The sequence below is a fragment of the Kockiozyma suomiensis genome, assembly GCF_038497685.1.
Source record: "Kockiozyma suomiensis strain NRRL Y-17356 unplaced genomic scaffold V2V93scaffold_25, whole genome shotgun sequence".
In the NCBI taxonomy this organism is placed as follows: domain Eukaryota; kingdom Fungi; phylum Ascomycota; class Lipomycetes; order Lipomycetales; family Lipomycetaceae; genus Kockiozyma; species Kockiozyma suomiensis.
Genome location: NW_027117688.1, coordinates 1 through 24,036, shown reverse-complemented (window position 1 = coordinate 24,036; position 24,036 = coordinate 1). Strand labels below are relative to the sequence as shown.

Genomic DNA, 24,036 nt, shown 5'->3' with positions numbered 1-24,036 from the left:
AAGTCCTGCTTATTGTTGATCTGGAAACAATAGATTCTGCTTATAAAATGACTGAAATTGCTAAATGATTTGCTTCTTATTATCTTTAATTCTTTATAACTCATTTTTTAATTGTTTTTATATGTGTGTTGTTCGGAACTACTATATGTACATAGCTAGACGGGATACAACATGACGAAAGCAATTCAAGGTCTACGATATAAAAAGAAAAGGCGGACAATAGAGAATAGATGAAGGGCTAAATTGACTTATATATCTTATGCCTATATTGAACGCCGTGATGCGTCCTATACTCCCGAGCCATTCCTATCATCCTCAAAGAGCAAACCCAAATGCAAAAGCGAAACTAAATGACACCATATCTACCAAAGATATACTCTTCCAACAAAGCCTCAAAAATTGACATGGCAAATCCAAAACCAAAATATTTAGTCTCAGCCTTGGCAACAAAGTGTTTATCAGGCTCTTGTCCCGTTTTCATTTCTATAACAACAACCACGGCTAACATCGCGACACCACAAAAGTATCCGCATTTGGATAATATGCCGAGAAAGCGCAGGATCGAATTCAACGCGATGCGATACAGAAACCTCGGACGAGGGCGGATCAAGTCTTGCGGAAGCTGACCCTCCGATGCACTATCTAGAGAAGTTGGCTGGCGCTTGAACATTGCAAAGATTGCGGCTCTGCGAGACCGACTGCGAGACCGACCGCGCCGGAAGCTGCGAATGACCATGATCATCGCAGCAGTCGCGACCAAGATGTAAACAGTGGTATTTAGTCTGCTATGAGGTCTGTTGTTTCGCCAAAATTTGGATTGCAGGGTCTCAGCACTGCTTATGACGCTGTAATTGTAAGTCTTGCCACTATCGTCGGAGTACGTAGCGTACAGACAGCTTTCGCCGCGGTCGCAATCTTCATCTCTGTGGTACCAGGATTCTGAAAAGAAGCCGTGGTCTGAAGGCTCAGCGCTGAAGGTCGATGAAGCCTCAGTGACCAGAGACATGACTTTATATTGAAGACAGACAGACAGACACTACACGAGCAATATAGAAGAGCAGAAAACCAAGGTGGCTGACGAAGGCTTGTACAGGTATAGCGTCAACGCGCCACACGCGATGATTTTTTACGGGGACGTACGGGTATGCAAGAGTTTGCAAGACGAATGGCTAAGAGCAAGCTTGTTCAAGATGCAATCGCGAGAGTGGACGAGTGGCTGTGGCAAAGTTCGCACTGCTTAACAGGCGGCCCTGGTGTATTATGGAACTCAAATGGCGGCCGGCGCAGCGCCATGTTGATATGAGTGATATATATAATGGAGCATCTGTTTGATAGTCTTTTTCAAATCTATTTATGATACATTGAAACACATCTATAATGCCGATAGTACAAACGACCCGAGCTTTACCAGCTTTTCGTACTATAATTCTTACTCTTGACTGCAAATCGCACTTTTTTCTGGATCAATCTGATTGTTCATCCATGCTCACTTCTGGGGCCAGTAGCAAGTAATAAGGTTTAAACATCTAGCATGAAAAACTAAGTATTCCGCTGCCGTACTAATTGCAAATAGAAAGACAGCCAATAAATTCTATATTGGAAGCTAATAAATAATTTCACTAATTAAAAGGCGTTAGCAGTAATCTCCAGAGTAAATCAATGGTAGGAATGTGCACTTCATTACCTAAATTCGCTGATGAAAACTAATTGCAGGAGCCGCATTGGTAATATTTAACTATGTTCAAATGTAACTACTTTTTGTCAACGACTGACATCCTCCGAGACAGATAATATTTTCCATCAATCAGTTGCAAATAGAAATAATATTTTCTTTGCTCGGAAAAATGCATGTTCTTGTACGTTCGATGAGATTTTTGCTACTATCTTGCAAGATTCTTAGTGTTGAAAATAGGTCACAAATGACGATGGTCCGCCAGGTCCAGATTCGCCTTATATCGCGTATTTTATACAAAAGATGAAGGAACTGACCGACTGGGATATCAGTGTTGCGCTGCCTGACTGTCAGAAGTAGGAAGCACTACTTAAAACGATGATGTAACAACGAGCTAACAGTACTAGATCATGGATTGGCAAGGCTCATTTTGTGGGAAAGACAATGACTGCGAGGTGTGTGCCTCTAATTTTCTGAGAGAAAGATTATAAAAATATAAGCATACTACTAACTTCCTGCAGCTATATAACACCGTCCAACAATCCAGAGACGTCTTATGAGGGTCCGTATTACAAACCAAAGAACGACGGTAGTGAAGAATGGGTTCTACTTGACGGTACACCTGCATCATGCACTCAAGTTGGCGTACATCATTTATTCAAGGAGAAAGGACCGGTTGATTTAGTTATTTCTGGCCCTAATTTTGGACGCAATTCGACTGCTATCTTCATCTTATCCAGTGGAACTATTGGTGGCGCAATGGAAGGCGCTTTGGTTTGTACCCTTATTTATATCTTACTAGATGATGAGTGTATTGACAGAGCTTTCAAATAGTGCGGGATTCCATCTATTGGAGTTTCATTTGCATACAGCTCGCGTAATCATGTAACGGATCACATCAATACCGCCAGTTCCGTCTCTGTCAAATTGATCAAGAAGCTCTATGAAACCTGGCCTACAGATGACACCGTTGACCTTTTTACTATCAATGTCCCTCTCGGACCTGAATTACGCGAAGATACAAAGATTCAGTATACCCACATCTTACCCAATAAATGGGGTCCTGCCTTTGAATATGTTGAAGACCCTGTTTCAGAACGGGAAGATGGGACACTGGTTGAGCAGACCGAGCGCATTGAGCCGGCAGTGGAAGAAGGGCGTCTCAAATTTAAGTGGATGCCGAATTTGAAGGCCGTTCTAGATGAAATCGACGAGGAGCCGATTGGAAATGATGGCTGGGCTATCACACAGGGTTTTGTTAGGTATGTGTGCTCCAGTTCTTTATGCCGTGCGTGTTTAAGAAGTCTATTAACATTTCATTGACTCAGTGTGACGCCGTTGAGAGCCAACTTTCAGGGAGTACCGGGATATAGTGGAGAACTGAAGCTGTAAGTTGCAAGTGATATTTTTGGAATAGAGAAACGCGGATGGAAATGCACAGTGACTACTGTTGAGAGCGAGAAAAGATACTGTCATATAGACCATGAATAGACTAGTTCTTGTATACTTATCTGCGTACCTCTATTTGAATTTTTCTTTTTTCTCACATAAAGTTTTTGCGAAGTCATAGCGACGAATCATCGGCCCCTTTCACAGCCGTCATCACGTACCATCCAGAATCGTATATATACCCCATACTAATCAGAAACTTGAAGAAGGTCTGCCCTGATGTGAGAATTGTGAATGACTTTCAAGATCCAGTGCTCAAAGAGGATTCTGGTACGAAAGTATTGCATTATGCCGAGTATGAAGACTTGATGTTTGAGAGAATGATGGGCAATGACGAGCTATATCTGGCTTGTTCTTATATATACCGGTAATTTCTCTTCAGTAACTTATTGAATGAACACTACTGACTATCTTGCTCCAGAAAAGCGCTGATTCGCAAAAATTATCTGGCTCATAGTATTGCAAACTACAAAGTGAAGCATCCAGAAACAATTCTTTCAAAGCACTTTCCCGAGTCATACGAGCTTGAACTTGACTATGTGGAGTATCTTGATGAGATGCTTGATGAGATTTACGAGTTTAGAGATCAATTGAAAGAAGAGAAAACTTGGTGGATATTGAAGCCTAGTATGAGTGATCGCGGACAGGGAATTCGGATATTCAAGACTATGCAGGAACTAGTAGATATATTCGAATCATTTGAAGAAGATAGTGAAGAGGAAGAGGAGGAAGAGGTCCAAGAAAATGGGGATCCGTTAAGCGTTAGCCGAGGCAATGGCATTGTTACCTCCCAGATCAGGCATTTCCTGATACAACGATACGTTGACCGGCCATTGCTATTGCCGGCATGTGGATTGCGCAAGTTCCATATCCGCACGTACGTCGTGGCTAGTCAGGCACTCAAAGTGTATGTATACAAAAACATGTTGGCACTGTTTGCGCTGAAGCCGTATGCGAGCCCGGACGAAATTGCTGATTTGGAGATCCACCTCACAAACACATGTCTTCAAGGTGACATGAAAGACGAGGGATCGGTCAGACAGTTTTGGTCTTTAGGTGGATTTGACAAGGAGAAAGTTTGGAGTCAGATCCGGGCCATCACTGCCGAGACATTCGCTGCAGCAATCAGCCTAGGCCGGCTGCACTTTCAACCGATACCTAATGCATTTGAGATATACGGATTTGACTTTCTTGTGTCTGAAGACCTGACTACACAGCTACTTGAGGTCAATGCATATCCCGATTTTGCACAGACAGGAGATGATCTGAAGGTGTTGGTGGATGGATTATTCGCACGAGTTGCAGAGGAGATTGTGCTGCCATTTTTTGGCGAGTCGCCTGCGCCGCGCGAGCGAGACGATGAGATGGCTCTAGATGAGTTGTCGCTTGTCTACGAACAAGACATCAGTGGCGCATGGTAGGCGGTAATGGGAATATTCAAAAAATCTATATGTACATTTGAACAATTCTGTTTCCCATATACAATCCCAGCCAGTAATATTTTCTATAATCATGCGGAACAGGCCGGAGAGTAGGGAGGTAGCATTATCGTGAAGTAAGCATTGTTTTTGGTCGTGCGGCGGCCAATCAAGCACGCGTATCCAGACAAACTCCCAGCAGCGGTACAGCGAGAGCAATATAAGGTTCAATATTTGTGTGTGGTAAGCACTACTTCTATTTATTGTAAGACTCTAATGTCTCCGAGATATATGGCACCGACGCCAGCTCACAATAGGATTGGCCGCTCCTCACCTGGTGCCGGCCATCTGCCTCCGAAATCGCGATCTTTTCTCTCCAGCTCCTGATATTGCTACCTTTCTTGGCATTCTTCGTTCGCGGACTTGCTACTTGCTTTTGTATTTGGAAGACGCTTTTAAGCGTAGCCCGCTCTCTATCACTTCTAGTTCTTGTTGGTTGGGCGCGCCGTCGGACTGCTTTCTGTAAGCTTCAGCGTCCGCGTGCGCCCTGCGAACTTGCGCTTTTAAAGTGGTGCCTGATTCCTGCATTTCTGCTGGTCAGATTCTTGCAGAGAATTCTTGTTTCAGTTTTGCTGGTGTCTAAGTCTGCATTATTCTCGTATGAACCATGCCACTACGAATATACAACGCTCATACCGGGCGCTCCAGTGAAGTTAACCCGGAGCGCTTTCTAAGGTGAGATAAGATCGTACAATGCTATAGTCCCGCTTTCTTTATGAGATATTAACTTAACGTGTGCTATAGTCTTTCGGAACTCAAAGATGCAGTTGCGCTGCAGCACAGCATAGCAACTGGTCAGCAGATCTTAATGACTTCGCGCGCATCCCAACCTCGTATGGCCACGATTGCTACCGAGGTAGACTCTTACCTTTTGCTCATATAGTACTTTTGTTTTCTGATTCTAACTTTCACCAGACTGAGCTCTTTTTATTTGACCGTATGCTCTTGGCTCACCCGACGCCGACCCCTCCTCCAACAAACAGCCCATTGATTCCCTTAAACATACAACCCATACCAAACACTACCAATGCAAAGCCTACTCAGGCGGAAATGGTCGAGCTTTTTGAAGCACGCGCGGAATGGTCCAAAAGTCTACTATTGCGTGCCGAGTCACTAAACCTATCTCTAGGATCCACGGTTGCTCAGATGCAGGTCATTCGCCGATCTGTCGGGGTGGCGATGACACACCTCCGTCAACATCTTACGAATATCGAGAAGTCTTTCAAAGATGTTGTGTCTACTGCAGTGAATCTGTCTCGCGAATTTGACTCTACAGATTGGAATGCGTCGTTACAGATTCTAAATCATTTGCCAGTCATCAGTTCCTTTGGTGGCGGCACCCTGTCTGCATGGGTCGATCAAGAGAAGGTCAAAGACATTCAGAAGGACATGGAATTTAATGACCAGCACATTCAAGATAGAATTAGAGATATAAAATTTGTGCTTGACAAGGTCTCCGCCGACAGCGAAGTACTTGGACGCGACATTAAAGCCGCCAACCCGGATGACAAGACAGCAGATGACTGTTTAGAAAACATCCCGGCGATGCTTGAAGATTTGCATGCCATTGTCAACAAAGTTGCTAAAGGTCTGATCTCCATTTTTAAGAAAATATCCCTGCCAGAGTCCTTTACTGATATTAGATTTAGATGCCGAGTATATTGCTGATCTGCCTAGTACTCCCGCAAGTATGCGCTCAATCAATCGTCTCTCCTCGCTTCATCAGCGGGAATGCTTACCCAACATTTCTGCAGCTGTAGCAGAACTATGGGAGCACAATCGAAATGCGCAAAGCCGCAAATCATCAATCCAAGTCTCGTCTCTAAGCCAACTCCACACGCTTTCTGTAGTTCAATCTCGGGCATCTCCTATTCGACCGGATCTTGCATCTATCGAACGCGAATTAGAGGCTTCTAAAGCTTCTCTGGCCATTTTAAAGCAAATGAGTCAACTTCCCGTGATTTATGGCTCGTTGCTTGTTGAATCTGTTCAGCGTGTTGAATGGAGTCATAGAATCAAATCGTTAACAGGTGAAGTTGCCGAAGAATTTGCAACATGGAAAGAAGATGAACAGAAACGCCGGTCTAAATGGCTCAAACGATTTGGCGGAAGTCTTGATGCTTTCGGACATGCATTTAACAATAGCATGAATCATCCTTCTAGCAGCGTTAACAGTATTTCCAACCTTAAAAATTCAAATACCAGTATTTTGGCTGTCGAACTCAGCCTTGTAGGCGCCAACGACCAGGTCGTGTCCTCTGCAGCTACTCGGGAAGATGTATACGAATTTGTCGATATTTTGAGACAAATTCCTGGCACTGAATATGTGACTGCTGAATTGCAGGATATGATCAATGATTTGGATCGAATCAATCGTGAGCGACCTACTGGGTCATCTCGTCGCCGTGAAAAGTTATTTAAGGATGGAAGTTTTATGGAACAGATGCGCAGCAGTATGTTTATATCTCCTCAACAACCCCGGTCGACGGGTTCCAGCCGACAACAGTCGCCGGATCAAAACGACTCAATGAGCGAGAGTCTTGAGGTTGAAAATAGGCGCCTGCAAGAGCAGATTAAAGGCTACGAGTCTCGCGTTCGTCGGCTTGAGGATCTACTACACAGACAACAAGCTCGAGGTTTGGCAGGTCTGCCTTCTGCTGGTTCAGGAAGTGGGCACTTATCTAATGCTATACACTCGCCACCTAAGGGTCAGCCAATGGCTGTAGCTCGACATCACTCTGCTCCGTCGGTTAACGAATATCGACAGTTGAGCCCTGCAGTACCAATTCAGTCATCTCCTAAGCCTAATGCCCAGTCTCCTACTTTAATTCAGCAGCAATCGTCTCAGATGTTATCAATGGTGCCTTTGCGTTCTTCTCCCTCGCCTAGGAATTCTTCACCAATATCGCAGTCTCCACGCACTTCTATGGCCGAGTTTGAGGCATCACGAAAACGGGGCAGTGCATCAAAGCTGGATCGTCTACAAACTGAACTACCTAAAGATCCCAACGCTGTCGTGACGGATTTGCAAATCGAGTTAAAGGAAGTACAAAATAGTCTCAATCAGGAGAAAGAGACATCTACACGTCTGCGCAAGCAAATAAGCGAAACGCAGCACAATCTGCAAGAGATTGAAGTTATCAAACAAGATTTGCTTGCAAATTTGTCTCAGCAAGAAGCCGAGTTCCAGCGCGAACGAAAATCTTTGAATCAGGAAATTTCTGCTCTAAAGGCACACATTTATGCCATGGAAGAAGCAGAAGATAACTTGGAGGAAAGCCGAGTTGACAAAGAAGGCCTGATTGCTGATCTTGAAAGCGCCTTAGAAGAGCAACAGCAACGTGAGCGTGATTTGGAGGAGGTAAAATCTGGGCTTGATATTGAGATCAGAAATTTGCGCGAGACGTTGCGAGCTGAACGGGATGAATCTTCTCAGTTAGCTAGCATGCTGGGCGAGTCTTCGCGCGTGCAGAGTAGCCTTAAAAACCGTACAATGCAATTAGAAGAATTGTTGCGATTACAGGCCGAGCGGTCGCACGATGCTGATGACGATGATCGCCAAGACGAAGCATTTGAGCAGACCGTCAAAGATTTGGAAGAAGCTAAGTCGCGGTTGGCTGCCACTGAAGAGAACCTCCTTTGTCTTTCTGAAGAAAATCATGAACTTCGCGAAACTGTCAATAAGACTGACAACTTCGTGAGAGTTCTGTGGCACATGCTTGTGCCCGAGAGTCCTATTACAGATCCCTCATTGGAAGAGTTCGAGCGTGTTTTGACTGACCGACAAAACGATAACGTACAAGCTTTATCAAGATTGCATGACCTAGAGGTAGATGGTGCAACTAATAAGGAGTATATCAGTAAGATGAAAGCTACGCTCGATTTGCGTAGCTTGCGGGCTCGTGATCTAACGCAAAGATTATACACGTTCTACCGTCGCTCAAGACAACTTATGGATGCACTTGGTATCTCGTATACTGGGTCGAGAAGTATGGCACTCAACGGCAATATGATGGAAGATGTTTTGTATAAAATTCTTCCGGAATCTGAGCGAGAAAAATGGATGGCTGGCAAGGACGGTGAACAGCCGTCTTCGGAGGCAGACATGTCGATTCCTGATGTTGAAGTTCTCCATTGGATGGATGCCCCTAATTTATCTGTAGATTCTGACGACGAGGAAGAGGCGCGATTTGCTCGATTTTTGGTTGCTATTGATTTTGATTACAACGAGTTCTCAGATATGGTTCAAAAACGTGTACAAGAGGCTGAGTATATTGCACGCAAGTGGAATAAGATGGCCAGATTGTATCGTGAAAAGGCTCGGCGAGCCAAAAAGGAATCTAGTGAGAAAATCTCTTATAAGTCGTAAGTCTAGCCATTTTTATGATGCTTTTACAGCGCGAGATATGCTAATGAGTCATGTAGATTTAAATCAGGAGACTTGGCGCTATTCTTGCCTACCAGCACGAAAGTTAGTAATTCTAATCATGTTTGGGCCGCATTTAACGATGGAGCTCCTTACTGCTTTCTACGCGACGATCAGTTGAATGCGCGTGCCCTAGAAGGACGACAGTGGATGGTAGGCCGGATCTCTAAAATGGATCAAGATAGTGACGGGGTATCAGCTATTGATGAGCAACGAAAAGCTGGAATGGGGCAGAATATAGGTGCCGAAGACAATAATCCACTTTCGGTTGCAGCTACAGATGGTCGTCGGTTTGTAGTTGATGCGATTGAAATACGACATGACGCTGGAGCAAACAATTTTGTTCCTCTTACTGAAATCTCGCAAAACAGACGTGAAACATCTGCATTAGCAGCAGCAGCAGCTAAACGAACTTTAAGACCGGAGCTGAGTATTCAAGATAGCGAACCACCGGTTGCAACCGCCCCAGATGATATTCTCACAGAGTCTATGGCTGATATGCAACTCAGTCAGCCTAAAATAACGGACGAGGATGATACGGGTGCAAAGAATGTTGCCAGCGCAGGAATCTTTTACGGGGCTTCTTATTTGGCTGCGCAGGCGCGGTCAGAGTCAGCGTCATCTGTGTCAGGGATGGACGAAGATGAAGGTCAAGACGGGACTACAAGTCAGCCAGAGGCAGAGACGACGCAGCATGGCTCTCATGCTGCGAATGCTAGCGTCAGTAGTGCCGCTTCATTGAATTTGTCGATTAATGTCAAATCACAAGGTGAGGATGATGATAGAAGTGTGTGAACTTGGGTTTGTAGACTTTTGTTAGTTTGAATTTTCTTTGTCATCTTCTTTTGTTACTTTTGCTCTTATTGATGCGCTATTTGTTTTCTTTGCGCGTTCGTTGAGTCAACAATGTTGAGGCAGCAGTTTCATTTTTACTCATGTTTTGTGTCGAGCAGCAAGCGTCATTAACTAATGTAATATAATACGATTTTTCTCCTCTTTAATATGACATCGAAATATATTATGTTATAACGGTGACTTCCTCAGATACAGGCATAGATGGCTCAGCGGCAATTGTCATTTTCGAGCACGCTTTGACGTTCTCATGTGAACTTTGAGCGAGAGACTCAAAAGGCTGCTGCTCTTCTGGCTCGTTGTGTATCTACACGGAGTAAGTTTACTTGCAGACTAATGCAATGCGGCTTTTAAAAGATCTTACCAATTCAGCAAATCCACTCCACTCATCAATAGCGTTAACCCAGGGATTTAGCTTCATATCGGGTGCTGTATCCTGAACCCAAACATATAGCTTATCAAACTCTTTAGTAGCAATCCATGTAGCTTCGAATTCCTGGTAGTCGAGATCTTCGTCACTGTTATCGTCATTTTGAATTCCATATTCGTATTCCTCGTCATCATAGCCAGAGAATGGTTGAGTTACTGCGTCTGGTGGTTGCGGTAATATAAATCCCTTATAACCTCGCTCAAATAAGTCGATCTTTCTTCCTATCAGCTTGCGACCGCGAAAGTATGATTCATAAAGGTCATCAATCGATCTCTTCCCGTACTCATTCAATTCCTTCTTCCTATCATTTTTCTCTGTAGTTCTTGACTCTGAGGATCTGTTCGTACCGGCTTCACTGAGCTCTTGCACCTTGAAATATTTTGACACGTTTGCAGGTCCATCATGCTCGATCTTGCAAGGAATTATGTGAGGAATCACGGATTGGATTTGTAAACTCGACTTTGTTTTATGCGGAATGTGCAGAGTGTTTTTTGGTCTATTTTCCTTCAATCCGCTAACCATTATGTTTGTTAAGATTGAATGATATCGAAGCTGAATATAATGAATCAATTAGTCCAAGGACGCGTCTCAAACAGTTTACAACGCGTGGTGCAGTAAACCCTATTTACATCAATCAGCAATAAGGGAATTGTACCACAGTTAATCTCGAGACTGGGATCTTTTTGGAGGGGCGTTCTGAGAGCTTCTCAATCTTATTCGTGCTTCTGTTCAATTACATTTTCAGACATATTCTATTAGTTTATTAGTCACTAGGTATACATTTTGTTCAGCGTACTCAATTGAGTATCGTGAAATGGTCTGCAGTTAATAATGTTGATACTAAAGCTGACATAACCTGCAGACAAAATGAGTGGCCTAGATATAAAACAAGCGCTTCTAGACGAGTTCGGCAGCCCGTCCGAGTTTTATGCATCTTTTATGACTTATGTTGATTTTTCAAAGACGTCGTTGTACAGTATGATATTACATCTGATTACATATACTTTGACTTGACGCGCTGATAAATTCTGTAGTCTGTGCTGCTTCCATCTTATTCAATCCTACTTTCTGGAACATTGTCGCACGTCTTGGTAAGAATCATACTGCAGTAAAAAGCTCAATATATGCTCTGGATATAAATACAAAATATAATATGTGGCTAATCTCGATAATCAGAGTACAACACGCACTTCTTGACAAAGTTGGCTGGTGGAGCCAAGAAGGGATGCTACGCTCTTGCTGTCACTATTTTCTCGCTGGGCATTCTTCGCGATTTTCTGTATGATCGTGATCTGGTGACTTGACTGTCAAATATTAGAAGACCAAAATACTGAGACTGGTTTAGATACGAACAAGCTCTTCGCGACCAACCTTACTGTGCTCGCCTGGACATTCCGCCTACCAAAATGCTTGCCGCTGTTCTCTTTGGCTATGGTAATATTCTTGTGTTGAGTAGCATGTATGCTCTTGGAGTCACTGGAACTTATCTTGGTGACTATTTTGGAATTCTTATGGATGATCGTGTTACTGGTTTCCCGTTCAACATCACCGACAATCCTATGTACTACGGATCGTTCCTGTCTTTCCTCGGAACTGCTTTGTGGTTCAGCAAGCCGGCCGGTATCCTGCTATCACTGGTTGTGCTTGTCATGTATCTGATTGCCCTTCGATTTGAGGAGTATGAGCTCCAAATATTGCTATTCTTATATGATGCAAACGCTAACTCTTTCGTGTTTTAGGCCGTTCACCGCTGAGATCTATGCCAAACGCGAGCGCGAGCGCGCTGCTGCTGCTGATGGCAAGAAGTCGAAATAATCGTCTGGATCGTGTGCGTTTAAAACCGCTGAGCAAAGACAAATTATGTGATCTTAGTGAAGACAGGAATATATAATGTATATAAATGCTTTTACAGCACAGATAGAAAAAGGTTAATGGTGGTCCTTTGTAGGACGATGGTTGCAGTTATGATCTGAGTTATGCTTAGTATAATACATTAATATACTTAAAGATGCAAGAGCATTTAATAGTAAAGCAGCAAGTGCAGTCCTGAAAGCTATTCTTATGATACTCTAGTGAGCTCTAATCATGATATTGCGCAGACCTACTAGTATATGTGGATATGTGGACACTCAGTTTTATTTATGCTTTTTTGAATAAATTACTTTGAAGATCAGAAGATTGCTGTTGATATTGGATAGTCTTCAAGCCTGTCATCTTTTCTTCTGAATGAGATTATTTAGCGTCATAATTTAAAGCCGGGGCGATAGTGAAGGATACCTATCGCGATAGCTCTTAATCGCTCTTCGAGAAGTACCACACAGCTGATATACGAGATAATCTTCGTAAGCGGCCTCGTCTTTGAAGAGGAGAAGGAGTTGTATTGTATTGTATATACGATACCGGTTACAGCTAACGCATTGTTTTAAGTGCGCAAACACTGCGACTTCGCTAGACCACGCGCCCGACGTCATGCGACGCTCTCGTTGAACGCTAGCTGTCTAACTCTCCCAAAGGACTAATAAATTCCCGCTTCGCAAATTTATTGCTGTACCTGAAATTTTTATGGGTTAATCCTTCAATTCAATATCGAGTTACTATGGAGCCTATTGTTTCCGTATCGCTAGATCCTCCTTTGGCCTCTGTATCGTGCGCCAAATCGCGCGTGCTAGACTTCTCGGCCTTCATCGTTATTGCTCCAGCTGCCCAAGGTCTACCATCTACCTTTCAGCTCCAGCTCTGGTGGAGTGCTAATAATGCTGACTGGATATCGACGAATTTTAAGCCTAACTCAACGCGGCCATCACTGAAAATCTGCGCTTACGAAGCAGTGTCGTCAAGTGGTGATGAGAGATCTGAGAGCGTTCTTCAGTACTCAGTCAGCTTCGTGCCGCCTTTAACTTCTGAATCATTACAATTTACGGCAAGATATCGGCTAACTACGACTGACGAATGGTCTTGGTGCGGGGATGTCAAGAGCAACGGCTGTATCCAGCTCGTTCGGCCTCTGCGCAACCGAACTCAATCCATTTCCAGCGTTCATGATTTGTTTTCTGATGTTTCTGGCGATGTCGAGATTACTCAGGTAGTCAGCGAAGTTCCGGACACAAGCGTATGGAAAGTTACCGGTGCCTCTCTTCCATCGCTGTCTGAACATACTAGGGTGATACTGGGAAAGCCTGTTAACATGGTGCGTTATATGGCTCTAGTCCGTATTCAGCATTCATGGATGGGCCCCAGGCATGGATTGAGCGAGTTCTCTATTGATAGAGAGTCTTTCATGCTCCTATTTTTACGGGCGGATGGGCTTAACGTCTGTGTGCTTCCTCTGTCAAATATGAAGGTACTGTTCCGGCGAGACTTAATTCTATTAAGTGTTAACTAACTTCTTGCTAAACACAGAACAATGTTGTATTTTATTTGAGATCTGAGAGTGGCAATGTTGTTTTGGAAGTAAGCAACGCATCTTCGTCGCATCAAACTTATTCAGCTTTTGTTGGCATGAGTAAGGATCCCCTACAAGCAGTACAAGCAGCCTTCTATTCTTTAAGAGCTACTGTCCAAACTTTTCTGCCTACGTCGACTCCGTCTATAAGCATCGCTGAAGATTCAATGACAGCCTTGGAGCAAGATGACCTAAAGGTGTATCCTGTCGTGCGGTCCCGCAAAGTCGATGACCAACCGGTTGCTGGTACTTGGTATGAGCAATGGATGGACTGTATGGGATTCTGCACCTGGAACTCCATGGGTATCGATGTTTCTCATGACAAAATCATGGAAGCTCTTCAAATTTTGCATGACAACGAAATCAGAATTGGTCTAGTAATCATTGATGATGGTTGGCAGCAAGTAGACGCTAATCGCCGTCTGCTAGCATTTGAAGCCAATGCAAAGTTTCCCAAAGGGCTTAAATATACGGTAGATGCAATCAAAGAGAAATTCCCGTACGTGAAGCACGTTGCAGTTTGGCATGCGCTACTTGGCTACTGGCATGCATTCTCCCCTGATGGAGAGATTGCCAAGAAGTATGAAATAGTCAAAGGTAGTCTTTACAATGAGGACGCATACCTAGTCAGGTAAGGGCATTATTTATTTAGAGATTTGTGATCATAAACTAATGAGAACAGTGGCAATGACATAAATCGCTTTTATGATGATTATTATCGCTTTTTGTCCTCTAGTGGTATTTCAGTGGTAAAAGCAGATGTTCAGATGCACATATACGATGTTGAAGGCGACGACATTCGAAAGAGCGATATTTATAAAAAATACCAGGATGCTTTGAAATTACATTCTATTCGATACTTCAACAGACGTATTATTTACTGCATGGCAATGAGTCCGCAGTATTACTATTATTCGTTGATTCAAACCAGCTACGCTAAGGCGACGATCCGCAATTCGGATGATTTTTTTCCAAATATTCCATCGAGCCATCATTGGCATATTTATTGCAACTCTATGAATAATACGCTGACTTCTCTACTTCATGCTGTGCCAGACTGGGATATGTTCATGACCACGATTGCCCCTTACTCACGCATGCATGCCGCCTCGCGATGCTTCTCGGGCGGACCTGTCTACATTACTGATAATCCTGGATTTCATGATATCAAAATTCTCTCAGAGATCCAGGCTGAAACAATTCGAGGCACTTCTGTATCTCTTCGGCCTACTAGAATGGCTTTGCCTGTTGATCCTTACTTTAACCTTAACGAGAAACGCCCTCTGTTTTTATCCAACTTTTATGGCGGAGCTGGTGGATTCAGCCTGGTTGCTGCATTCAACGTAGGTGAAAACGATCAGTCCGAATTTTTGGCTCCCATTCGACGATCGATGTTTCCGGCTCTGTCGTCTGGGGGAGAGTACGTTGTACGATCCTATCTTTCTGGATTCACAGCTGAGTTTTCCAACTCAGACAGTTCTAGTGACGATGCGGCATTGATGATGGTCAAGCTCAAAAGCAGTGAATGGGATGTTTTTACGGCTGCACCTTTAGCTGTAATAAAGACACAGTTCAAGACAATTAAGATCGGTGCATTAGGTGTGCTCAATAAGATTACTGGTGCAGCTGCTATTCAGAGACAGCAAGTTGTGGTTCCAGTTACAGGGCGTGCAGTACTTGACGTCGACCTAAAGGTATTGGGACTGCTTGGAATCTATATTTCCGATTTGTCGGCAGCGGGCGGTATGGAAGCAGTCACGAAATTGCTTATTACAATACAAGGTTTAGTCATGCCTCTATCTGCTCTGTCTACTGAGGGAAATATTTTGAGAATTGATTTAGAATCCGCCTGGCGTGACTTGGATTTGCAATCCAGATGGTCAAATGAGGTGGCTCTTAGAATCTATTTTACCTGAGAGAACTTTCTCGGTTGGTAGATTGCTCTGCTGATTTTTTCTCTTTTTTATGTTAATGTTTGATTTTGCAAATCTGACTTAGTTGTAGGAGGGCGTTTAAAGATATTCAAGGTTTAAGAGGCGCATCCGGGATTTGCTAATTTAAATATGGGCTTGAGGCATTTATTATATCGGTTATGAATTGAAAGAAATAAATTAGAAGTATGGGTTTCGTGGTTAATGGGGCGTCTATTATTTTAGTTGCAGATATCATTTGCTTGTGTGAGATACCGCTCTGCGATACCATATCAGGTATCACTTGTGACTGATCAATATATCGACTGAGCTCCATTTAATACAACTCCAATATATAGTACTAGACCTAGTCTGGCAAAGGAACAAAAGACTGTACCGGACAGTTGCTAGATCGGAAGAATAGAATAAAAACACCAAAAAAATGGATCGTAAATAAAAGTGTAATAGAACCTCAGGAAGCTAGGAACAAAAAGAAACTGAACAAACCCAACGAGATGTAACACAGTCAAATAAAATATTCTTATACCACGCTTTAGACATTGTATATGCCGTGACTACTGCAAGCATGTACACCACAATTGAGCGAATATACAATTAAGCAGTAGCTGGCTCGGAGACAGGTGTCTCAGTGGGAGATCCTCTCTTTTTTGATTTTTTTGACTTCTTTTGCGTTGCCTCAGCAAGGAGAGTCTCAAAGACCCGAGCGTCTTCATCTTCATCCGGGTCACGTTCGGCCTGTCTGAAAATCATACCAATAATCTCAAGTGCCTCAGCACGCTCCATGCGTTTCCTGGAAGAAATCGTTTTGTCTTCCAGAACTTTATCACAGACGTCTCGCAAAACACCCTGAAACTCATATCGAGATCCTCGCCAGGCTGCATTTAAGAGCTTTCCCATGACTCTACGTTCAAACTCAGCTTTAGCTTCTTCAGTCCAGTCTTCACCTCCTTTTTCTTCAGCCTTTGTCATATCTTGAATCGTCAATTGGGCGTCGATCGCGCTGGAAATAGTATTCCATGTGTCCTTCGCAATCGTTCCCTTCTCTTTAACTTTGCTGAAAATGGAGTTCATTCCGAGGTATTTGGAAGATTTTCGGTAAGAGTTTCCCTTCTGGTAGTATACACCGCCGATAGAATGTAGAAGCTCAATACCGAAAGATTCCATCTTCAAGTTTTCTCGCTCCAGCTAAATTCGAAATAGTTAGACAGACAAACAATTTCTATGCCAGAATCAATACACACCCTTGTTTTCTCCTTGAATGCTTGAATTACATCGGGTCGCTTATCCGACTCAGTGTACAAAGATAACCGCTCAATAAGCTTTTTGGAAAGATGCTCTACTCGCTCTACGCGAGCAGCCTTTCGCTCTTGCTCTAATCTAAGCATCTCTTCTCTCTGCGCTTGAGTCAATCCGTTCTTCTTTTTCTTTTCCTTCTCCAGGCTCGTGGTAGATTTCTTCCCTTCTGAGGACATGCCACTAATCTGAGATGATTGGGTGTCAGATCCCGTGATTGTAAGAACTGGCGTAGAGTAAGAGCCGCTGGGAGGGACACCGGCATCTGTGGTGTTGGACGCAGGGAAGAAAGTGTTATTTGCTGATTTAGGTGAAGTAGGGCTCGCGCTAGTAGGTGAAGTTGCAGAGTATGGAGCCTTTGGATCAGCGCTAGGAGCGGTCTTTGAACTTGCGTCATTTGCTTCTCCTTTTTCAGCAGCGGCGGCAGCAGCAGCAGCTTCCTCTTGCTCTTCCGCCTGAGAAATTTCTACCGCTTTAGTAAGTTCTTTGATTAGCGAAAGCTCTCCAATTCTGTAGATGGACGTTAGGAATCTAGAAACACAACTCTCCTTCATTAATCAGCAACATTACGCAACATACAGATCATAAAATGCCTCGCCGCCAAATATAGAAGTGAAAAAATCAGCTGGGTCCTCTTTATAGAATAATTAGTATATAAAAATAGGTAGCATTTCACAATCTTTTCCATACCAAATCCAGCAGCAGGAACCGCTTGATCTTTGCCGAATTGATCATATTGCTTCCGCAGATCAGGATCACTCAAAACTATATACAAAACTAGTCAGAATCCGACTGACCCGAGACATCAGCGGTACATCCTCAATAAAACATACTCTGATAGGCTTCGCCGACCTAAGTTGAACATGATGTTAGCACTGCCACTTTCATCAAATTACCAGAGATGAAGTGAATACAAGTGCAGTCGTTGTGAATGCAACTTGATCCAACAGAAAGGTTTAACAACAGTAAGAATCTAATAATAAAAACATACTTCTTGGAATTTGGCATGTGCTGTTTCATCGTTTGGGTTCTTGTCTGGGTGGAGAAGAATAGCTTTTTTTCGATACGCCTTTTTGATATCCAGAGCCGTGGCATCCGGCGACACGCCGAGGCAGTCGTAGTACGTCGTATCAACAACGATAGCGGTACGCGACATATTTGGCGTGAATTAACGCGACAACAAATTTAATCAGTAAATGGTATTTGATGGGGGAAACGAGGTGGAAGCACAAGAACGCGAGGCAATTGCAATCAACAGGAATGATTTAATGGTTAGGGCTGCAGCCGAAGACATCACAGAAATTTTGATTACCTAAAGTTATAGTAATAAATGGGATTGGATCGAATCGTAGCTGATTTTCAGTTACCGCAAGGCAATGGAGAAGTGAGCCATTAAGATGCGATAACAGAAATAAATTGTAGCGAATCTTACTAATTAAAATATGCGAAAACTATTGAATGCTGATACAGATTATCTTAGTCATCATTATAAAGTAGTAGCCGCACCATCTATTCGCGTCTGATCTTCTTCATCGTTCCTGGTTTATTACACTTTTCAGATGCGCTTGCCAGTTACTTATCTTGTTATTTTTTCGTTAATTTTTGTTCTATACATTGGGCAGTATTGATTTAGCTAAATTTTTTTCTTAATCAGCACATAGTTTCTTAGCATTTCAGAATGGCGAGTACTGAGTTGGCGCTAGTGAATAAGGTGGAGATGCGCATAGCATTGGCCAGCACTGATGCAAAATTGGAGTCCCTTCTGAAGGTTTATTTGGCTCCCTTACTATTGAAATTGGCTTCTCCTCATGCATCTGTGCGTAACAAAGTCGTGTCTATTTGCAGCCATATTAATACGCGCGTCAAATCATCGTACGTTCTGTCTATTCGTGTCATCAGATTATCTGCCTCCTGCTAATGCACAGGTTGACACAGGACGATCTCGCTCCCTATAGAATCATTGCTAGCTCAATTTAAGGATCCTAAAGTGGAAACGGACAGTTCCTTGATGCGCAATTTTTGTTTGATGTACATCCAAATGACAATTGGTAGACTTACTACAGAGGCATGCTACTCTCACTCAACTATTATCTATGATCATTAATAATAACGTTTTCAGCAACAAAATTCTATATTGCCGGATCTTATCAAAGGCATATCTGCCTACGATATCGCATTTCAAAAGGCTCTGTTTTCTATTATACTCAGGGTACTGCCACGATGGCAGGCGCCAGATCGCGGATCGAACGCGGAAGATGAGATCCGAGCAGTGTTTGGCTTGGATAACTCACCGGGAGACGCCAAGTTTTTGACTAAGCATTTAACTAGCGTCCTCATGTTGAATTATAGTGCTTTCATACCAACCGAAGATAGTCCTGCTCCGCTCTGCTGCCCTGGAGTTCCTAAATCCGAATTCGAATTTCTGACTTCTAATTCACCCGACACGATTCCTACTACAACTTTGGTACCTCTCAAAAAGGCAATAATAAAGTTTTCTATGTCTGTGCTGACTGCTGAGGAGCAGTTTTGGCCCTTGTTTGTTGGTTCTCAAGAGAATATTAATGAAGTCGCCAGTGCTGCCGAGGATGCATTCAGGAAACTCGACGTTGACTATGAAAAGCCGGATATTGTCGAGGGCCTTTTTGGCTTATTTCTAGGTGTTGAGGACGCACCTCCTGTGAACCCACGATTCAGAGCCCGTATTTTGCAGCTCTTCTGCAAGAGCAGCCGTGCCGCAAATACACTTCCGCAGATGGTACAAATCATCAAGCGTGGAATCATGTCTGAGAACGCCCGCGAAATTCTAGCGACAGTCGAATTTGTCAACTGGGTTGCCAAAATCGCAAAGCGTGACACTATTGTGCCTGTGGCCTCGGATCTTGTGAAGAGTTTGCACGGCTGGATTACGGAGTCAGGCTGGCCAGTTGCTCGTATATCGAACGTACAGGAACGGAATTTGAGAGGGTTCGCTTATGTGGCCATTGGCTCATTATCAAATCGCGCCCCTGAAATATTGAAATCGGATCTTGACATTATTAGCTTTTTATTCAGCAGTTTGCAAGGCGAGCATCCTGATATGAGGAACTCTGTTCATGAAGCTCTCAGTAGTTTGATCCCTGCCCTTCAATCTCTGGACGAGAATAGCATTCTGAAACTCAAGGTGCTTCTTCTGGATCAGATAAAACTTGGCGCTGAGTACTCTAGTTGCCAGTATTTGGCACTTAGATTCTGCATTGCTGCTCTTCCATTCAGCGATCCTACTGCTAGATATATCTGTATCCTTGGTCTTGATCCTGCGAACCGCTCAGACATTATAGCTGAAGCAAAGAAAGGCTTGCATCCGTATTGGTTCCAGAAAATTCATAAACCCGAATTCAAATTTGGAAAGGAGGAATTTAGCGGATCTGAATACGCGTTTCCTGATTTCAAAGATTTTCTTGAAACTCTTGCTACTATGTGGTCAGCGACGACGACAGATAAAGCGATTGATTTAGATGTGACCAGTGTGCCTTCCGCGACTTTTATCTCCTCTCTTCAATTTGCCAGACAGATCTTTGTGATGAAAGCATTTGAGAGTAACAGGCAAATCTCAATTATTGACGATGGATGGGAGCATAAATTGAATGAAGCGTTGATATTCGATGATGGCGCACGAAAATGTTTTTCAGACTTGATCGCTTTGTGGTACGCGCGTGAACCTGCTTTACTGAAATTTATGGAGGTTGCGTTTCTTGGATTTGCAACTCAAAATCCTGGCATGCAGTCGGCTGGAGAAATGTGGCTTGAGTTCTTGACTATGGGACCGAAAGAACTTGTCTCATTTTGGGCGGGCAAGTTGACTGCCGTCGAATCGTTCAGCGCGTCGCCAAGTAGCGAGACTCGGATGCTTGCGGGTCACGCCTTGGGACTTTTGTCGACATCCTCCGATCTTGACAATGCGACTATTAGGGAACTGGTTGAGAAATTTGCTGCTTCTATTGATGATACTGCTGTGAGTAGCTGCTGTTTGTGCTGTTTTGTCATGCCGCTAAATATTTGATTAGAGCCTTCCCCGTGCGCATGGAGCAATCATTGCACTTGCTTATATCCTGTCTCGCCTCCAACTTCGTGGGAATCTTTCAATAATTGATAGTGCTAGTGTTCAAAAGTATATTGCTGTAGTTTTAAAGAATACTGACAAACAGGTAGTGTCTGCCTTACGTGATGTCTCAATCATGGCTATCTCCCAACTAGGAGCCTATGGCGTTTTGTCCTCCAAGGACGACATAGCTAAGGCTAGCGATATCTTGATGGAAATCGTGAAGGCTGCGAATAATGACCGTGCCATGCAGGCGTTTGGCAATCTCTATGCGTGTGTAGAGGACACTGATGTCAAGATCCAAGCGGCGGATAAAATATTTGCCTTGCATGAGTCAAAGCAGATTGAATTTCTGCTGGGCAGTGGAGAAGCTTTGAGTTGTATCTGTGCGGGATGGCGATCGACAGTTCTTAGAAGGACACTTGACGTGGGTGGTATGGAGCCGCCTAGTATGGAGGATAGCGTGCTGGGCACTGTATTGGACAAAGTCTTGGAGTTCGCAAAAACTACTAAGCCTTCCTTGAAAAAAGGCTCATGTATTTGGCTTTTGAGCTTTGTGCAATTTTGTGGTCATCTAAAGCCCGTAATTGAGCGCTTGAAATTGATGCATTTTGCCTTTTTAGGATTTCTTGGAGATCGAGATGGTTGTTTACTCTCTCTAATTTATTATGTTATTGTGTAAAATGTTTTGGCTAATCAGAATACCTAGATATCGTCCAAGAATCTGCATCCCGCGGACTAGGTTTAGTGTACGAAAAAGGAGATAGTCGTCTCAAAGATGATCTGGTGCACAGTCTTATCAACAGCTTTACGTCCGATTCGCGTTCTGCCGCCACTGGACGTATCGCTCCTGAAACTCAATTATTTGATCCTGGTGTACTGAACACTGGAGAAGGTTCTGTGTCTACTTATAAAGATGTGAGTGGTCCGTTGGCGTTTTATAGAGTTCCTTCTCTAACTTTCACAGATTATGAGTCTTGCTGCGGAAGCTGGAGACCCCAGTTTAATATACAAATTCATGTCACTAGCTTCCAGCTCCGCTATATGGTCAACACGTAAGGGGGCTGCGTTTGGTCTAGGATCTATTTTGGCGAAAACGAACTTGGGCGATATTTTTGAATCCAATCCCAGACTGGCGAAGAATCTTGTACCAAAGCTATATAGATATAGATATGATCCAAATATGGCAGTGCAACAATCAATGAAAGATATCTGGAATGCTTTGATATCAGATTCAGCTGGTATAATTGATAGTCAGTTCAGCGATATTCTTGAAGAACTGCTGAAGCGAATGGGCGATCGTGAATGGAGAGTTCGACAAGCTAGTGCAGCAGCATTGCAGGATTTGCTTGACAGCGCACAACCAGAGAAGGTGCGTTTTATCAATTTATTTATTTTTTGGATGCGCCACTAATGTATAATTACAGTATGCGGATTCTTTGGAGCGAATCTGGACTATGAGTTTCCGATCTCTTGATGATATCAAGGAGTCCGTTCGAACGCAAGGAGTTTCATTATGTCGCAGTCTAGCTAACTCTTTGGTTCGCATCATTGATGTTGATGTGGGCGCTTCACCACAACGTGCTCAGGATACGTTGACGACGTTGCTGCCATTTTTGATGGGAAATTCTGGACTTTTGTCACAAGCGCAAGAGGTCCAGTCGTTTGCTCTGGACACTTTGCTGAAATTGATTCGAAAGGGCGGCACTGCGCTTCGACCATTCATTCCTGTGCTAGTGGAAGAAATGCTGGGACTTTTGTCTACCTTGGAGCCCCAGGCTGTGAACTACATTGCACTTAATGCCGACAAATATGGTATGACGAGAAGTGCAATTGATGCTACACGTTTGGCAAGTATTAGATCTTCTCCCATGATGGATGCTGTCGATAGGTGCATCGATATTCTGGACGAGCCGACCATGAAGCAACTTTCCCCGAAGCTTCTGGCTGTGATTCGGAAGAGCGTGGGACTGCCGTCGAAAGTTGCTAGTAGCCGAGTTTTAGTTACATTGGTCGTACGTCATGCAGATATAATACGACCTTATTCTAATAAATTTATGAAGAGCTGTATCAGTCAATTGTCTGATCGAAACGATACGGTTGTATCTTCTTTTGCATCGGCTGCTGGTTACCTTGCGCGACTATCAAACGATGATCGGGTGCTGGAGTTAGTATCGCATGCAGAGAAGTTGTATTTTGAAGGTGAGGAGGAACGTCAAAGGCTCATTTCTGGCTCAGTGATTGCTGCGGTAAGCAAGCACTCGCAAGACAGATTTACGAGTCTGGCATCTTCAATCCTGCCGTTTGTCTATCTTGCTAAGCATGACTCGGAAAAAAGCGTGAAAGAACCATTTGACGCTGTCTGGACCGAGCACACCGGAGGAGTTGGTGCTATCAAGCTTTATTTTGGGGAAATTCTTGACATCGTTGCAGACCATCTTGAAAGCCAACGCTGGATTGTTCGTCAAGCAGCAGCATTGAGTATCGCTGATGCCAGTAATGCAGTGGGTAACCAAATATCGCAAACTGAGAAACTATTCACCGTTCTTATGACTGCCTGCTCTGGAAGAAGCTGGGATGGCAAAGATGTCGTTGTTGAATCACTTTGCACGCTTTCTTTAAAAATGAAAGGATTTGTTGAACGGGATGTTCAGCTGCGGGACAAGCTGCTAAAGGTCTTTAAAGTGGAAGCTGCCAGGAATAATGAGGCTTATACAGCAAAGACCAAAAAATCTCTTGAGAAATTTTGTACGGAGTTTAATCTTCCTGTTCCTGCTAATTAGTGTCGTTTACAAAAATTATATTCATCCTGTTATTTTTAGAGATCGTTAACGGTAAAAATACTTCTTTCGCACGCATCTTGTTATACATAGAGATAATAAAGAACCCTTCATACTAGTTGCTTTCATTTAAGATAAGGAAGATTCAGTTATTTTACTTATACAGGTAGACTTCTGAGGACTCGACACAGAAAAGATTTTTTAC

At 43.4% G+C, this 24,036-nt stretch overlaps 8 protein-coding genes across 8 annotated transcripts; 5 read left to right on the top strand and 3 right to left on the bottom strand.

Annotated features, from left to right (window-relative positions):
* Positions 1-71: 71 nt before the first annotated feature.
* On the bottom strand, positions 72-1,317 carry V2V93DRAFT_377054 (uncharacterized protein). The gene has a single exon (XM_066911896.1). It carries the CDS (start codon positions 1,004-1,006, stop codon positions 347-349), a length of 660 nt encoding a protein of 219 aa, XP_066762838.1. The 5' UTR covers positions 1,007-1,317; the 3' UTR covers positions 72-346.
* Positions 1,318-1,844: 527 nt separating this feature from the next.
* On the top strand, positions 1,845-4,542 carry V2V93DRAFT_393122 (tubulin-tyrosine ligase family-domain-containing protein; the record flags this gene model as incomplete). Its single annotated transcript, XM_066912494.1, has 8 exons — positions 1,845-1,856; positions 1,913-2,028; positions 2,080-2,127; positions 2,194-2,446; positions 2,507-2,934; positions 3,001-3,044; positions 3,269-3,488; positions 3,543-4,542. The coding sequence occupies 8 exons, from the start codon at positions 1,845-1,847 to the stop codon at positions 4,540-4,542; spliced, it is 2,121 nt and encodes a 706-aa protein (XP_066762837.1).
* A 332-nt stretch (positions 4,543-4,874) lies between these two features.
* V2V93DRAFT_145037 (uncharacterized protein) lies at positions 4,875-10,010 on the top strand. The gene is made up of 5 exons (XM_066906855.1): positions 4,875-5,274; positions 5,344-5,455; positions 5,515-6,187; positions 6,249-8,964; positions 9,025-10,010. The coding sequence occupies exons 1-5, from the start codon at positions 5,207-5,209 to the stop codon at positions 9,818-9,820; spliced, it is 4,365 nt and encodes a 1,454-aa protein (XP_066762836.1). The 5' UTR covers positions 4,875-5,206; the 3' UTR covers positions 9,821-10,010.
* On the bottom strand, positions 9,941-10,883 carry V2V93DRAFT_377043 (ribonuclease H2 non-catalytic subunit-domain-containing protein). The gene has a single exon (XM_066911895.1). The coding sequence runs from the start codon at positions 10,827-10,829 to the stop codon at positions 10,200-10,202; it is 630 nt and encodes a 209-aa protein (XP_066762835.1). The 5' UTR covers positions 10,830-10,883; the 3' UTR covers positions 9,941-10,199.
* A 117-nt stretch (positions 10,884-11,000) lies between these two features.
* V2V93DRAFT_377039 (phospholipid methyltransferase-domain-containing protein) lies at positions 11,001-12,501 on the top strand. Its single transcript, XM_066911894.1, has 5 exons — positions 11,001-11,283; positions 11,342-11,398; positions 11,484-11,586; positions 11,653-11,985; positions 12,047-12,501. Exons 1-5 carry the CDS (start codon positions 11,175-11,177, stop codon positions 12,120-12,122), a joined length of 678 nt encoding a protein of 225 aa, XP_066762834.1. The 5' UTR covers positions 11,001-11,174; the 3' UTR covers positions 12,123-12,501.
* A 303-nt stretch (positions 12,502-12,804) lies between these two features.
* On the top strand, positions 12,805-16,061 carry V2V93DRAFT_352028 (glycoside hydrolase superfamily). The gene is made up of 3 exons (XM_066907992.1): positions 12,805-13,647; positions 13,707-14,380; positions 14,432-16,061. The coding sequence occupies exons 1-3, from the start codon at positions 12,904-12,906 to the stop codon at positions 15,663-15,665; spliced, it is 2,652 nt and encodes an 883-aa protein (XP_066762833.1). The 5' UTR covers positions 12,805-12,903; the 3' UTR covers positions 15,666-16,061.
* On the bottom strand, positions 15,869-18,296 carry V2V93DRAFT_377034 (X-domain of DnaJ-containing-domain-containing protein). Its single transcript, XM_066911893.1, has 6 exons — positions 17,965-18,296; positions 17,807-17,825; positions 17,664-17,738; positions 17,553-17,607; positions 16,922-17,483; positions 15,869-16,865 (listed from the first exon to the last, which is right to left on the bottom strand). The coding sequence occupies exons 1-6, from the start codon at positions 18,127-18,129 to the stop codon at positions 16,275-16,277; spliced, it is 1,467 nt and encodes a 488-aa protein (XP_066762832.1). The 5' UTR covers positions 18,130-18,296; the 3' UTR covers positions 15,869-16,274.
* Positions 18,297-18,651: 355 nt separating this feature from the next.
* Positions 18,652-23,834, top strand: V2V93DRAFT_383239 (proteasome stabiliser-domain-containing protein; the record flags this gene model as incomplete). Its single annotated transcript, XM_066912188.1, has 7 exons — positions 18,652-18,845; positions 18,909-19,038; positions 19,093-20,964; positions 21,017-21,695; positions 21,761-21,969; positions 22,019-22,423; positions 22,479-23,834. 7 exons carry the CDS (start codon positions 18,652-18,654, stop codon positions 23,832-23,834), a joined length of 4,845 nt encoding a protein of 1,614 aa, XP_066762831.1.
* Between the last annotated feature and the right edge of the window lie 202 nt (positions 23,835-24,036).

What these genes read in the sequence shown, in the direction of transcription:
- V2V93DRAFT_377054 (XM_066911896.1), bottom strand. Translation starts at nt 1,006, where the DNA reads ATGTCTCTGGTCACTGAGGCTTCATCGACCTTCAGCGCTGAGCCTTCA.
- V2V93DRAFT_145037 (XM_066906855.1), top strand. Translation starts at nt 5,207, where the DNA reads ATGCCACTACGAATATACAACGCTCATACCGGGCGCTCCAGTGAAGTT. An exon ending in TGGCCACGATTGCTACCGAG is followed by an intron (nt 5,456 to 5,514) that starts GTAGACTCTTAC and finishes AACTTTCACCAG; the next exon opens with ACTGAGCTCTTTTTATTTGA. An exon ending in GAGAAAATCTCTTATAAGTC is followed by an intron (nt 8,965 to 9,024) that starts GTAAGTCTAGCC and finishes TGAGTCATGTAG; the next exon opens with ATTTAAATCAGGAGACTTGG.
- V2V93DRAFT_377043 (XM_066911895.1), bottom strand. Translation starts at nt 10,829, where the DNA reads ATGGTTAGCGGATTGAAGGAAAATAGACCAAAAAACACTCTGCACATT.
- V2V93DRAFT_377039 (XM_066911894.1), top strand. Translation starts at nt 11,175, where the DNA reads ATGAGTGGCCTAGATATAAAACAAGCGCTTCTAGACGAGTTCGGCAGC. An exon ending in TTCAAAGACGTCGTTGTACA is followed by an intron (nt 11,284 to 11,341) that starts GTATGATATTAC and finishes TAAATTCTGTAG; the next exon opens with TCTGTGCTGCTTCCATCTTA. An exon ending in GAACATTGTCGCACGTCTTG is followed by an intron (nt 11,399 to 11,483) that starts GTAAGAATCATA and finishes CTCGATAATCAG; the next exon opens with AGTACAACACGCACTTCTTG.
- V2V93DRAFT_352028 (XM_066907992.1), top strand. Translation starts at nt 12,904, where the DNA reads ATGGAGCCTATTGTTTCCGTATCGCTAGATCCTCCTTTGGCCTCTGTA. An exon ending in TTCCTCTGTCAAATATGAAG is followed by an intron (nt 13,648 to 13,706) that starts GTACTGTTCCGG and finishes TGCTAAACACAG; the next exon opens with AACAATGTTGTATTTTATTT. An exon ending in GAGGACGCATACCTAGTCAG is followed by an intron (nt 14,381 to 14,431) that starts GTAAGGGCATTA and finishes TAATGAGAACAG; the next exon opens with TGGCAATGACATAAATCGCT.
- V2V93DRAFT_377034 (XM_066911893.1), bottom strand. Translation starts at nt 18,129, where the DNA reads ATGTCGCGTACCGCTATCGTTGTTGATACGACGTACTACGACTGCCTC. An exon ending in GGTTCCTGCTGCTGGATTTG is followed by an intron (nt 17,608 to 17,663) that starts GTATGGAAAAGA and finishes TATTCTATAAAG; the next exon opens with AGGACCCAGCTGATTTTTTC. An exon ending in GGCGAGGCATTTTATGATCT is followed by an intron (nt 17,484 to 17,552) that starts GTATGTTGCGTA and finishes GTCCATCTACAG; the next exon opens with AATTGGAGAGCTTTCGCTAA.